Source organism: Nestor notabilis, unplaced genomic scaffold, assembly GCF_000696875.1.
Source record: "Nestor notabilis isolate BGI_N333 unplaced genomic scaffold, ASM69687v1 scaffold5318, whole genome shotgun sequence".
Classification (NCBI taxonomy): domain Eukaryota; kingdom Metazoa; phylum Chordata; class Aves; order Psittaciformes; family Psittacidae; genus Nestor; species Nestor notabilis.
This window is the reverse complement of record NW_009940458.1, coordinates 1-15,651: the sequence shown is the minus strand read 5'-3', so window position 1 is coordinate 15,651 and position 15,651 is coordinate 1. Positions and strand designations below refer to the sequence as shown.

The 15,651-nt window shown below is 38.6% G+C and overlaps 1 protein-coding gene across 1 annotated transcript; it reads right to left on the bottom strand.

The window, feature by feature from the left end:
* Window positions 1-306: 306 nt before the first annotated feature.
* Window positions 307-14,504, bottom strand: SLC25A40 (solute carrier family 25, member 40). The gene is made up of 10 exons (XM_010020351.1): window positions 14,411-14,504; window positions 13,013-13,072; window positions 11,740-11,846; window positions 10,936-11,003; window positions 10,182-10,306; window positions 8,684-8,857; window positions 5,864-5,973; window positions 5,461-5,542; window positions 4,526-4,606; window positions 307-422 (listed from the first exon to the last, which is right to left on the bottom strand). The coding sequence occupies exons 1-10, from the start codon at window positions 14,502-14,504 to the stop codon at window positions 307-309; spliced, it is 1,017 nt and encodes a 338-aa protein (XP_010018653.1).
* Window positions 14,505-15,651: the final 1,147 nt, after the last annotated feature.

Sequence of the window (15,651 nt, the reverse complement as noted above, 5' to 3'; positions counted from 1 at the left end):
CCTCCTTTTTTTTCCCTTTTGACCATCACTGAAGAACAGCTGGCACCTATTTTCCCTTCTCCTTTCTTTTCTTCTCTCTAGTGGCAGGAGAAGTCACTAAGTCTTCACTGATAGTTTGTCATGATTACTTTCTCAGTTGTAAAAAAAAAAAGTGAATTTATCCTTTGTGTTAAAAATGAAGATGTATTAGTTACCAAATGTAATGGCAGAAATTCACGGGGAGTTCTAGAAAATGCCTTCACAGATTCAAATTTGACACAACTTCCACCAGGTATTTTTGACTTCATCCAATCAGATGAAGAAGAACTAAGGATGTTGGCTCATCTTTCCATTTAAATGAGAAAAGAAAGACTTTCCATATTCGTATGTGCTGATCATTATGGCACATGCAGGAGCAACTTTAAACAGCCGTGGAATAATACCTGCACAGAAAAGAAAAGGAAAGCATTCACTGTCATTTGGTTTCAGACTGAAGAGCTGTAGTATTTAGTGGTCACAATATACCAATACCATGTGTCAGTGTAGAACTGGGATGCTACCTGTTCACAGTCCTCAAAATGCTATAGGTATGGCCATTGTAGTAACCTTACAGAATCAGAATCAACTAGGTTGGAAAATACCTTTAAGACCATCAAGTCCAACCATTACCTCAGCACTGCCAAGACCATCACTAAACCGTGTCACTGAGGGCCTCATCTAAATGGTTTGTGAACACTTCCAGGGACAATGGCTCCACCACTGCCCTGGGCAGCCTGTTCTAGTGCCTGACCACCCTCTCAGTGAAGAAACTGTTCCTAATCTCCAATCTAAATCTCCCCTGGCACAGCTTGAGGCTGTTACCTCTTGTCCTATTGCTTGTTACTTGGGAAAAGAGACCAGCCACCTCCCCTCTCCATCCTCCTTTCAGGTAGTTGTAGAGAGCGGTAAGGTCCCCCCTGAGCCTTCTCTTCTCCAGGTTAAACAACCCCAGTGCCCTCAGCTGTTCCTCATCAGACTTGTGCTCCAGGCCCTTCACCAGCTTCAAGTCCATTGTACCTCTGCCCCCTCTGTCTCTCCAGGGAGGTAGAGCCCCTTGACCTGCTCCAGCGCAGCTGAGATGGCTGGTGGGGGGCAGACTGTGTGCCCCCTCCTCTACGTGTCACTGCAAACCTGCTGCTCCTGTGCGACAAGCAGAGGCTTGTGACCACTCAGGTGGGACAAGAGGTTCAAGCAGCCCCGAACCCTGAAATGGATAACGTCAGGGGAGGAAAAGGCTCGAGTACTGTGCTGGGCTGTACCCTCTGCCGTAGGCAGTGGCTCAGCCCTTCAAGCCAACTGCTAAGTAAAAAGTGTGATTCCCCTGCTACTATCTCTTAAGACCTACAGCACCTCTACTAAAATGGAAGAATCCTGGTCACAGGGATAAATGATAGAATGTGGGCATCAAGTGTTTCCCATTGCACTCAACTGTGATCTTGTCAATGGAGTTTAGAAAGTTTACCTAGAAGTGGGAAAATAAGGCTGAATCCACATGTCTACACACAGCCATCTACTTCCACTTGGAATGCAAAGACATCTGCATGTAGCTAGCACAGATGATGCATGACCTATAGAAAACTTGTGTCCCTTTGGAAGAGTAGCAAGAAGCCAGGCAAAATACCCCCAGTCACCTCGCCGATATGTGCGCAACAGAACTGGAAGAGTGGCTGATCAAAAGAACATCTCTACACTCTGATACTCATATGTCAATACCTAAATGTAGGTAACAATCTATGAACTAAATTCCACCCAAAACGTCTAATAATACCAATATTGTGTGGTGTCTTGCACTCTGCTGGCATCAGTGCTCCAAAATACGCAAATCCTATTACCCAGCTATGGCATCACTGTACAGCAAGTAAAGCAAACACAAGCCCTGCAAGTCTTCATCCAACTGTGTAGCCATTAACACACAGACTCCCAAGGAAGTGATGCAGTGTTGTCAAGACTGTAAGCATCCTGGGTTTGGCACGTCTCTTGCAGTTGTTCATTTAATTATGAGTTACTACAGGCTTTTATCTCACTGTAATTTTAATCTCAGTTATCTTGTAATTTCCTCCTCAGACTGCCGGAGTCACGCATGACAACATGTGTGCATTACAAAGGAGTTGTGTGCTGGCAACAAAGTATTGCCTCAGCCATTCAGCAGAACAGGACAACTGCTTTACCTATCAGCTAGACTTGCTGAAGACAGAAAGACATGGGAACCCTACAGCCTGAGAGAGAGGTATGGGGGAGGCAGCTGAGTGACAAGTACCAGGGAAGTAAGGAAGCTTAGGGAGATAAGCATCCTGAGGTGGGCACACAGGCAGCCAACAACCCTTTGTGACTATGAGCATTTCATATACATTCAAGGTTGAAGTTTCAATCACCAGTTACCATACAGAGAAGGAAAGATATCTGAAAGCAAAACACTTGAAGACCACTCTAGTTAAAAAGTGATACTGAGTCTTAGTCTGGTGATACTTGGGCTAGTAAATTATTAAAAGAATACCTGAATGTACGTATACAATAAAGGCAAAGTTTCACCCTGGGTAAGGATTTGCTTTGTTTGATGAATGATAGTGTTTTTCACAAAAAGATATGAACCAGTAATTAGAATTCCTGAGGATGCCTAATCAGCTTGAACCTTCACACTGTGAACATTCATTTGCACTGTTACATTAAGCTGGAAACTTATTCTCCCAAGTTCTGTCACATGCAGCAGCAGTCCCAGGCTGCCTCTTTCCATACCCAGGTACACAGGGTGGGGAGAGCAGCATATAGCTAAACCATAAAAATACTTTTGGTTTTAGTTGCCAGTTGGCAACTAGAAACACAAGTTGCCTTCTGTGGCTACTGAGGACACAATGGATGAGAATACAAGAACTCCACTTTCTGGGAAACCAAATCATTTCTTCCTGTTTTGCTTGTCAAAGCATGCCAAGTAAACCTGTGACAGAAGTCTAGCAGGATCCATCATAGCTGCTGCCAAATATCTACAAGTCTGTAAAAAATTTCCCATGTTGTTCTCCAAGAGAATATTCTGGGATGTGTCTAAACGCACCATGAATTACTGAACTGACTGGTGATTACTTCAGTAATCTTCTTTTGTAACTACAATAGTGGAACATTCCCTGAAAGATGTTAAGAATTAAAAGAAACCCTCAGTTTCAGGATGAGGTAACAGTGAGGGGCTTTTGCTCCAGCACTGCAATGTCATTTTTCTTACCTCTCGTGTCACACCTCCTGGCTCAGAGAGTCACTGTTCTGCCCAGGGCAGCTTCATTATGAAGTAGAAAAAACACTCATAAGTCTCCTGAGGTCTCAGGAACCATTATGATCACTCCTCACTGCCAGGAGTCATGAAGCAATTGAGCCATAATGATGAAAATAAGGAGGAACAGAATTTCCTGTTGGACTTCTCAGGAAAATGGCCAGCTTCGTGGCTAGAGGTTTTGAGTTAGTACCAAGCATTAGGTCATATGATGAGGTAGGGCTCAGAGAGTTGCTTTCAGAGAGTTGCCAGGATTTGAAAAAGATACCAGAAGGTATTCCTGGAGGGTTCTTTTCTGTTCTATGAGGGGTTAAATGGCCAGCGATACATCTGTGCTGGTCAGCAGTAGAAAGAACTACTGCACAGTCCAGGACTAAAAAGTGGTCTTTGCCAAAGCTACCAGAAACTCTGAAAGGCAAGTCTTGAAGACAGTCTGTGTGAGAAGAAAGATGAAACACATCAAGGAGTTACACTGCATCATAGATGGAGGGAAGCTATCCTGGGCCAAGTACTCCACAGGCCAATAACAGTATTTTATTATGTGAATTCTATTTCTACTCTATTCCATTCTCAGACTTCTTGAGTTCTCAATAATGCATCTTCTTCAAAGACAAACAGAAAAATACCACTGAAGCTTAAACTCTGAGACAGAAAGAACCAAAAAAAGTTGAGTACAGAAATCAGCATGATATGAAGAACAAAAATTAGGATGGCTATTCCTAAATACAGGTGGGTAAATGCATGGTACTGACTGACATTTTTAGCACTAGACTAAAAACTGCATTTAAGAAATTTTCTCACTCTACAAACACCTCCATGCTGCAGCTTCCAAACCTACAATCCATTAAATTTCCTTTGTACCAATTCTTTCTGAAACACCTAAGCATTACAGTTTAAGAAATCAACAAATTACTTAAACTTTGAAAAAACCTATTTCCTGAACTGAACCTTTTCCCACCACTTTTCATTGCCAATACAGCTCTATTTGTTAATCTCAGTCCCTTTATTTTTTTACATAAATCATGTCCATCTTGGACAGCTCTAGGTTAGTAACTTGCGAAAAGATTGCCAAAATTCTCTCTGGATATACAGACGTCCGTTGCTTTACATATGCAAACTATTACATAACTCACAGTGTTCACAGAGATGGAAATACTGTATAATTTATGCATGTTAACAGCTATAACAACTTGTTAATGACTTAAAAACTTTCCCTAGCCTGAATGGGTTTAGAGATATGAAAAGATTTACCAGCAAATAATCCAGTAATCCCATTTTTAGCGACAATTTTCCTCATAACTGCCCAGGTCGATGTACTATCCCTCTGTGGAACTCAATCCAGTAGAAGAAAACAGTGAGTTAAGTAATATATACAATGACATAAAAGAATATTTTTAGAAATCAGAGATAGTCACAGATGTAATTATTAGGTTTGATTAATTTTATGTTAATCTTATCCATACTATTTATACAGGATATTAAATTCACAAAATATGCAAATTCATAAAATACTTAAAATATCATGACATGGAAAAACCTGTAGTAACACCTGGAGTAAGATACATGAACAGAGACAACACTCCTTACTAGAGTACTGATACAGTTGAAAAAAGTCACCTAGGTTTCAAATGAGCCAGTCCCTCTCCATTCACACTATACACGCAGCTAAAAGCTCATCGCACTTCAGATATTTCAACGAGAACTTGCCTTTAAGGTAAACTGAGTCTAAAGGTGAGTTCACCTGAATGTTTTATAGCAAATTAAATTTTTGCCTATTTAAACTTATTTAAATCATACAATCATTTGCCTTGGAAGGGACCTTTAAAATGTCATCTAGTCCAACCTGCCTGCAATGAGCAGGGAGATCTTCAGTTTGCAATTGGTCTGCCTAAATGTAATAGCTCTGGATTTTTTGTTTATATTTTATACCATCTTATTAACCTAGACAGTACTGAACTCACACCTTTTCCCTCCTCCCTGTCATTACTGAGACACTGTATTTATCCTAGAAGGTAAAAATAGCCTATAAAATTTAGAGCAGAAAAGATGTCAGCGATAGAATTTTTAGATAAAACTTTAGACAAAAAGACAAATATTTAAAATTCCTACCAAAAGTCTACATACCAAACCACTACATCTTGTTTTTCCAAACATCATGGGGTTTTTCTTCCTTACCAGCAACTTACCTTTTAAGGTCTCGCACTCCCAAAGTTCAGTCTGCCTATGTGTTTTCACTACGTCAAATGGCAGAGTTATGACAGATGCAATCTATCAGGAAAATAGAGCAGTTTTAACATTAGAGCACAAACAAATAACATTCAATTTATTTTTTTACACATTAAAGTGCACACAATTTAAAACTAGATTTGATATTCCAAGTGTCTGACATAATTAGAAGTCTTGTATTTCAGAACCCTGTAATTTACTAAGACATACCTAATCAGCTTGAATGCCAGGTATGTGTGTTTGAAGTACATGCACCCTCAAAAAAACAACATTTCTGTGAGAACCAAGTAAAATCATACCTCTTTCAAGTAGTTCATTAGTGACAGACAAAGAGTAATACTAGAAATAATAATACATACTTACAGAGCCAGATGCTGCTCCCGAAGCAAAAGCAATGAAAAATGTTGGTTCATGTGCACCAAGTTCCTTGCACAGGATCTTCTTGAAATGTTCATAATTATACCAGTACATTGCTACGGTTATAAAAAGATAAACCTGCATTACAACACATTTGTAAATCAAATAAAGGTATTTTTTTATCAAGTACAGATATAAGAACTTTATTGTAGCAACAGGAGCAAAAAGAAAAAAGAGCTGAAAGCAAAATAAAAGTGTTTCTGTGATGATCCATGGACAGACCACTTTGTTCCTCTTATCTCCATATTCCAAACTTACTCATATAATATGATGAAAACCTACTACTGAAATGCATGAAACCCTAACTTCATATAAATCACCTAAATAAAAAACTTCGCTTCAGCACCTTCAGGACTCATTTCCCTGTGTACCTTTTACATTTATGTCCTCCACATCACTGCTTGAAGAATGACTCAAGTATTATTGTTAAGCCGGTTGTGTGCTTATAAACATTCACAGTATAAGTTTTATTCAGTCTAGGTAGCCTCCCAAGGAACATGATTGGAGTACACCATTCACACTAGGGCTAGTAACATAGTGGGATTTTAATCGCTCTGTGCTGCTTGAGTAGTGCTGTGCTGCTCGACTGTTTGCTCAGAGGAGCTGCTTTGTCAGTACCAATTGTTACACTGATTTTAATCCCTCTTGAAAGAGCTAACTTGAGTTAACTGCAGCAAAGGTGCAGACTGTGCTTTAAGAATACCAGAAACCATGATGCTGTTGGGGCATCATTCAAACTGAAGAGCCAAGATAAAAGGTATTGAGGGAGCATTATCTTTACTGCACAGGGAGTATTTATAAGGAAAAGATTACCAGAAAACACGTTTGGGAAAGGCATTAAGCAGCATTAAACACCCTTAGCTTTATATCATCTGAGTTTTGTGGCTTTTTTTTTTTTTTAACACATTTTCCTTTATTCATGCATCTACTTGGCTGCTCACTTCTGGCTCTTCAACAATGGAGCTAAACCTGTAAAGCAGTAGCTTCAGGTTAACCTGTGCCTTTACCCTTCCAGCACTCCATGATGCCTATGAAAGTATTGGGCACAGACAAGCGCCCACGGGCTGCAAAGTCAATAGTGCAAGACTAACTTCAAATCTGTGAGCATGTTTTGGACCAGTGGAGCAACAGCAGGCATGGATGAAAGAATGAAAAGGGCTGAGAACAGACACGTATCACCTTAGTACCCTCTTCCTTGGGCACTCCCTCACAGTGCTCTGATCTTCCCACTCTGTTATAGGCAGCAGAGGGAAGGAAGATCACTAGCTCCTGCCACATTGCTACAGATGAAGATCAGTAAGAGAACAAGAGTTTCTACTTGAAATCAGACAACAGGACTTAGATGAAGAATTTTAGAGTTCCCTTATAAGATTAACAGAACAATCTAAGATGCAACTGGCAGAGAAGAATTAAGCAAACTAAAAAATGAACATTCTACAGGAAGCACTTTGGACAAAAACTTCAGATGAATCCTGACAGTTATCTTTAGCCTTAGAGAAACCATGCTGCCTTAGGTTCGGAAGCCTTCCCTATCACAGAAGGCTAAATTAAGTCCCATTAAAAGACAGGATCCCTAAGCAGGAGATACAGTCCAGCTACAATCTTCAAACACCTACCAGCTGCAAAGTGAAAGAAAACAGAGTATTACTCATTCTGAAAAGAAAACAGCTGAAATAATTTAATTCTGTTAACTCAACTACCAAGTTCAGTTTTTCATTAAATATCCCAATCGTCTCCACCAACCATGCAGTGGTTTGGTTGACAGCCAAATTAAAATTTACTCTAGGTATACATCTAAATGTGCTCAAATAACCTAAGAGTCCAAACCAATGAATGGTCCATTAGACTGTTCTGAACCATAAATTAGATTAGATGTCAGATTATCTTAAGAATTAATCAGGAGACCAAAGACAGCAGGTCAAATACTTCAAGAACTCTCTGCCTCCAACAATAGGTTTGAAGAATTTTTCTGAGCCAACACAAGGTGTTCAAATGTGTTATTCCTGGTACTATCCAAACGGCCAAAACTGTTTCAAGGACAACTGATGCCTGATGATCCACAAACGCTCTGACAAAAACAGGCCTCAAAGAGACAGAGGCTTTCACCGCTTATTAATGCCATTAATAAGTCTTTTAGCAGTCTCCTCATAGCAGAGCTATGACAGAAAAGGAAAACACATGATCTTCTCTGTCCCAGTTATTGTAAAGTATAGCCCTAGGACTAGCAGTACTCTGTATCAGCCTTTTCTGCTTCCAGACTTCAGCTCCAGAGCTTTGCTAATGAGTGATGCTCTGGTTTCATGGGTTTTGGAGCAGTTATACAAACTATCTTACTAAAAATACTTCCTGGTAACACTACTGTGTCACTGTCTCTTTGTACATGTTTTCAAAATTAAGCAAAAGAACACTTAGGTACAGCATGTTTCCCCATAAGGAAATAGCCACTATACCTGTCAGAGAGAAAATTTCCTACTGGAAGTCTTCAAAAACAGTCACTGTGTAGGCTAAAGATGAGAAGAAAGTCTAAGCATAGAGAAAAGGAATTTACAATGAGCCCTAGCTGGTATCCACAAACAAAAAGGGCGGGGGAAAAATCAGGTCCTCAAACAATTTATAAATAAAAACACTCAAAAGAGAACAAGTAAATCTCAGTCATTCTTAAAGCTAGCCATTAAAGTAATCTAAAACCACAGTAAAAGTCTAAAAGAGTTATGCGTAAACATATCTTCTGACGTAACACAAACTTGCATGGAAAATAAACCCAACCTGAGAAAGGTACATCTCTCAGAACAGTAGAACTCCAGCCCCTCCACAGGGAAAGCCATCCGTTCGAAGCCACTTCACTACTGACGCACAGGTACAGTTGCTTGTAGGAGAGCTTGCGATACTGCATTCTAGTTCTGATCAGCTCCAGAGGGCTCACAATGGTAACAGAACCAACTGCAAATGAGAAAAAGGTGGGCTTTTTTTCCCCCCCCCCCCCAAATCAACATTTACTAGTAATATTTCTGGAACATAAAAGTCAGGTCTCACCTTGCTTTATAGATTTGACTCAACTCTCTCATTTTCCTTGAAATAATTCCCCAATAAATAGGCTGAAAATTTCAAGTACTTATAGAAAGTAATTTTCAGTAATTGCCATTTTTAAGTGCAACTTGAAGAAAGGTGAGCTTGGAGTTTTGTTTGGGGTTTTTTTTGTTTCTTTTGTTGTGGACAAAAATGATCGCTAAAGTTTTTATTGATTTCTAAGCATCTTCTTAGCAATTTCTAAGCAACTTCTCCCAGGTAACAAGCGACAGGACAAGAGGTAATGGCTCTAAGTGAGTGTTCGAAAACCGTGTAGATGAGGCCCCCAGTGATATGGTTTAGTGGTGGTCTTGGCAGTCCTGGGGTAATGACTGGATTTGATGATCTTCAAGGTCTTTTCCAACCTAGTTGATTCTATGATATTTGCCATTCTTATTTTAAACTATCAAGAGTATTTAGCTGGCAATCTGTATCTGATAAAGTAACCCTCCTGCATCTGGTGGAAAGATCAGTGAGTCACCACTCACTAACAAGCTCCCATCACACATATAACAGACTTCACTAATCTTACTAGATCCAAACACTTTCCTCCTATTGCTGGGATAAGTTTTCCTTGAAATGTGAATTTAAATCTGGAGCTGCCTTCTAAGAATAACTACAGAAGCACAATTCTTTTTTGACTAGTCTTCCCATCCCGCCTGTATTTTCACAAGTAGAATATAGAACTACATCCTTAAGAGTCTTCCAAGAAAGCCCCAAAACATAAGACCTGAGCTACTTCCGTACAAAAATATATGAGCAAAAGATAAACCAAAGTAAGAAAATATAAATAGAAATTCATTCCCCTTTACATCATACAGCAATAAAACCAGTACAAGTCCAATTTTCACTTCCCACATAATTACCTATGTAGCTTCCATCATAGAAAATAATGCTGTTTATTGTTAGATTCACAACAGAATAGAATTAAAACTGTCCTTCGTAAAAGCCTAGAAAATACAAAATTCTGAACAAATCACAAATGTTGTGGAAGTCTAATAGCAAAACTAAAACATGTTCCAGATTACAGGGTTATGTTGCCTAAGAAATACTGGGTAAATACAGTCCTTCCTATGCCCGCTTGCATGTAATATTATCCCTCTTTTAAAGCCACACAAATTTACTCAAAAAACAAACCCAAGAAAACAACATGTAGGTATTTTATTTCAGTTTTCTCTTTAAACAGATGGCAACTTACATCTGCTTAAGGAACCTGCAAGAATTGGAATGTGCTCATCATCCTTTCCTAGTCTAGATTTCAAAGCTTCACTCAGTTGGTCATAGCAGGTAAAATAGATTACTGTGGTAGGGAGTGCCATTATTCTAAAAAAATAAGAAAGGGAATCTAAATTAATACAAGGAAAGCAGGAGATAAAGTCAACCATGTTGTATGGACATCTTGCTTAAATAAGGAAAAGAGAATTCCAGGAAGAGATCTGATAACAGTGTTTAAATATGTAAATTACTCTTGTAGAGAGAAAACGAACAATCCATTTTTCATGACAAAGAAGATTCTAGATAGATGTTAAAAAAAAAAAGTGGAATGAGTGTCTGTGGAAAGAGCTGTGCTGCTGATAGCAAGTCATTAGTAACAATTTAGGACAGCAAATATGTACCAGAACTTGCATTCTCTAACAACCATGTTCAATTCTATGAATCGATGATGCTCAAGGGGATGGTTACATTAAGTATACCACCTCTAAAAGGAAGAATGAAAAGCCTGATGTTCCTGCTTAGCTACTTAGAATGTATCTAAGAAGTTACAAGGAGAAATCTCAAGATCAGGCAAAATTATTCTGTCTCTAGGTGTTTCTGATCAAACTGAGTACATCATTACCTGTAACTTCCGAATTTACCAAATTTTTGACATCACTTTGAAAGAAACATACTGATTTGTATTTTTTCTAACAATAATTCGTAACATGTTACAAAAAAAATAACATTCAACTTACAGTGTCGGGGGAAGTCCACTCCACAGTGATTTAATTCCTTCTCTTTGAGTAATTTTCACAAATGCATCCTAAAATTACAACCAGCAAAGAGCAACAATTAGCTACAAACTTTTGTATTCAGTAATATATTTTAGCAGGCAAAAGACAAAATTAATATATTAAAAAGCGTATTTCTAAAATGGCTTATAATTTTAAGATCCCACTTCTGTAATTGCTCCGTCCAGTTACCGTATTTAATCACATGTACAACAGAGACACGTGGCAAAGTCAAACATTAACTTCCCTAATAAAGGTGCATCAGTGTCCAACAGCAGGTCTGCTTCTGATGTCTGGGTAAAATCCTACAAAGTTTCAATGTAAAGTCCTGCAAGTTTCAATGGATACAGAAATTAACGCACGAATTTAACTTTAAAATGCTACCTGCACTGTCAGTTCAGGTCAGCAGCACACTGGTAGCTCTGTGGACAGAAGAGCTGTAAGCAGGTACAGAAAATCAGTACCTGCAGGCAACAACTATTGGTGACATAGCTCAAGTGGGGAAAATAAAATCATAGAGGCAGTATCCTGTGAGGAGAGCTGTGCAGCTGCCTCCTTGTTTATCTTAAGAAAGGAATAAGTATTTTCTTGTAGAAAGTAGGAGGTATCCTTAATTGCCATATAAATTACACAGTGTAACCACAGAGACACCCTCTCAAATGATAACAGATTCTACTACAACTTGAAAAAAACCCAGTAACATTATATAGTATGCTACTTAAAAATGTTTTCAATCTATGGCTTTATATAAATGTAAAATGTTCTTACCAACATCCCTTTGAAATGCCCAGGTTTTTTATACCAGGCTTTGCTGTCCCCATTGTCACAAACACATATATGATCCATAAGGCCATTGGAGTATATAAAACACTTTCCTAATAAAATGGCGTATAAGAACATAGTTAATGCTTGTAAGATTGTTCTTGGCAGCAATTTCAAATTGGATATAATGGTAACACAGATTTGTCTCTGGTTAGACATGGAGGGACAAAATAATCTTTGGAAGTCAATGACAACAAATTAGGTAAAAGGCAAGAGGGAATGAATGTACTCCTCAGAGCGCCAGGCTAAACAAAACTGCACTCGTGGGCTCCCCGAGACATGTTTATGTTATACTACCATCTGCTGAAGACTAAAACCAGCACAAGAACTGAATGCTTCTATTGTATGTAACTATATGAACATTTTTCAGATTTTTAAATCAGCATCCACACTACAAGTGGCGGTATTACATCTTAGGTTAGACTGCATTTATACTAGATCACCCTCTCTTTTTTTTATTTCTCCTACACCATGTACTTTGAACCTGCTTGATAAAATACAATTGCCATTGCAAAAACATACTTAGAGCTTCATTTTCAGATTTCTCAAGGATTCAGAATTTACTAAAAAAACGAGGAGAGACAGCACAAGATCTTTCCCAATTCACAGCAAGTATAACCGCAAATATCCATCTCCACATACAACATGGAACACCAGTTATCTCCTTTCCTTTCAAATCTTTTATTAATTACAACTGAATAGTAGAACTCATTGGCATATCGTTGAGCACACAACGTCTTTATCCGTTGACTTCTTCTGGCTGCTTCTATCAAGTGGCCAGTGACTTACATAAGTCTTACTACTCTGTTTCAAACTCTCTGGATTCTGAAGGAGATAACTTTAATATAGCTTTGTGACCACAAAAGCCTTCTGATGAAATAGTTACTTATTGATAGCTTTTTAAAAATTTAAACTCAATTCAGTAATAGTTGTATCTTCTGCTACAATGAAAATACTAAGAAAGACACAAAAAAGCCTGTTTAAAATGGTATGTATTTATTGGATTTTTTTCCACTATGTCTGTTCACTGGCACATTCCTTCTTTAGCAATTTCAGTGTGCTGCTGTGTTGTCTCCCCGCCCCCCCACTTTACTCTAAACAAACAAACATAACTATTGCTAAACAAATGAAAACATTCTGCAGCTCAGCATTACCTTAACGATCAGCTACATAAAATAGCAAAAAGCAAACTGTGTCTTCCATCACACTACACATTTACCTTTGGAGAATGGGTTGCTTTGGGCTTGCAGTCGAGTTTTGATAACATCAAGAGGAGTTACTAAAATGAAACGGAAGTCATTTAGAAATACTCTGCATACCCTTAAAATGTGGAAGTGTACAGACACCTTATTATGAACTTCTATGACTTCCCTCCCCCCGCCGAGAGACAAGAGAGAGCTGTTTTACAACACAACTGAGTCACATCTTAACTCTCCACTGACACCTCTCAGTTGACTAATAGGAGGTTGAACATTTGGCTTACATTCCAGTATCTAAATGTAGGGATGTAAATGTGACCCCTGCAGCTCATTTCAGTTGTTTAAAATTTGACACCCAGCAGCATTTTAGCCACTCACACCTATTGTGGCTCACCTCCAGCTGCCACTTCAGAAAGGAGCCAATCTCCTATACTTCTTGAGGTCTCAAATACCAACACCTTCTGCTATACGAGAATCTTAAATACACACAATGGAGATCCATCTTGGGAATTCCACAAGTCTAATGTAGCTTTGCTTGCTACTTTACCTAACATCATGGGACACATGGTATAAAGACAGAATAAAAAGACTATGAATTTGATAATTTTGTGATCAGATCGTATTTTGTAAGAACTTAGAAATTTTGTGGGGGAAAATTCGTGCTTAGAAAATTGCACATTTCCCTGCTCCATAACCTGTGTAAAAAGTCAGAACCAAAGGCTAGCATAAGACAAAATTAACTGAATTATGAAGTATAACTCCAAGGGACATGAAGTGCTGAATATAACCAACCAACGCCTTCTTAGGTATGCATGGGGAAGGAGGTCCTGAGTGAGATAACCGAATATGAAATAAAAGATTAATTCCACAGACCATGCAGAAGTCCAAAAGACTAACAAAAAGCTATCCTTAAAAGAAACATTTAGGGAAAAACAAATAAACAAACAAACCTAATAAAAAGCTTTCACAGCATAAGACATCACAGCAGAATAAATTCATGTCACTACTGAAGCGGTAACATAAAGGGGACATCTCACTGGGGCTGCCCTTGCAGGATTTGTGTCATGTGCTATAAAGCAGCCTTATTTAATATCCATTTTAAAGCAGCAGTAAATGTGGAAAATAATTTTTATTATTAGTTTTGTTTCTTCCAGAAAACACAGAGAGAAAAAAAAAGACACAGCAATGAAAAGTTAATAGAAATCTTTCTTATGTTCAGAAATGGTAAAGATTTCAATTATCCACGTTTGTTAAAACACAAAAAAACCCATGAGAAAACTATGCAAAAACATCCTTGTTGAACTTAGTGCAAACATAGACACTTTATATATTTAACTCAGACATCATGCTGAGTCATACTGATGAGTAATCAGTATTGCAAAGATTGCCCCTGTGGCAAGCTTGATAGTTTGCCTTACCAAATAATGATGTAATAATAGCTCCAAAACAAGAAGCTATTGCTTGCTGAGTAACACTTGTTTTAACCAAGTTGCTATCACTCATTTCAGCCATGGCTTTATCTTTGGAGAAGAAAAACCTGTTAAGGAACAGAAATACATTGCAAGACCATGATCAAAACTTGCAGAAAAATCGAAGTGTCTTATATTTTCATTACCGTGTTATGTATAAGCAGCAATAATGTAAATACTAGTTTTCTACATGTATAAAACAAGCACCTCTGTAATTTTTTTTTCCTGATTAAGAGTACTTGAGCCACGTTGTGTAAATAATTTAAGTTTTCTAAAGGACAATAAATCTTCCAAATCCTTCTTACATGAATTGTACTGGTTTTTTTTTCTAAGTTGCATTAATTAATAGGCACTGCTTCTTGCTTCAACAAAGGGTTTAGGAGCACATAAATAACCCGTACAAACATAAATTCACAGTCTGTGGCACAGTAGAGTAATTCATCTAGCCCTCCGCTTGCTTCTGTCATTCCTGTGAGAAAACCCCGAGAGGTCTCCTGGTTGATCCAACAGTCACAGATCAGTAATGATACTACATACCCTGGCAAAAGCCTCATGTAATAAATGGTGACTAACTAGCATTCATGCTACCATTCAATATTAATTCCTTGAACAAACCCTGCTGTATGGCTGCATATGCAAAGTTAGACTACTTTAGGAATGTACTTAACAGTATATAACACCAAGGATCTTATACATTCCCTGGATCTGCAACTAGCTAGGGAAGGAAAAGGTAACACATAAAATCATTTCAGAACGTAAAATCCCCAAATAATAGCATACCTAACAGCGTGCCTAAGTGAAGTTGTAACCTTACCAGTTGACATTTATCCAAACTTTTTATTTACTCTACAGGGACATGACGTTTTGCTCTTCTCACCAAGTTTCAAGAAAAAAAATAAGGAACATTAAGCTGCATAAACCAGCTTAATTAATTTCTTAATTTGCCTCTCAGATGCTAACAACTACTGAGGAGGGTGAGGTGTTTTAAACTTCCAGCAAAACTACTCTCCAGAACAGCATATACATAATCCATCTTTGAGCAGTGGCCGGGTTGCGCTGACCGGAAGCAATGCCTCCCGCACTGCAGGCACGAAGCCCCCCACCCGGTCCCTGAGGAGCCGCTGGTCGAGGCCCGCAAGGCCCAGCGGCGCCACGCCCCAGCCAACTGACCTGCCCTTTAACCGGGTAGA

Excerpts from the sequence above, each read along its gene's own strand:
- SLC25A40 (XM_010020351.1), bottom strand. The coding sequence starts at position 14,504 with ATGGCTGAAATGAGTGATAGCAACTTGGTTAAAACAAGTGTTACTCAG. Across the intron at positions 5,543-5,863 it reads CGGGAGCAGCATCTGGCTCT|ATTGCATCTGTCATAACTCT; the intron begins GTAAGTATGTAT and ends TTTTCCTGATAG. Across the intron at positions 4,607-5,460 it reads GGAGTGCGAGACCTTAAAAG|TTCCACAGAGGGATAGTACA; the intron begins GTAAGTTGCTGG and ends TACTGGATTGAG.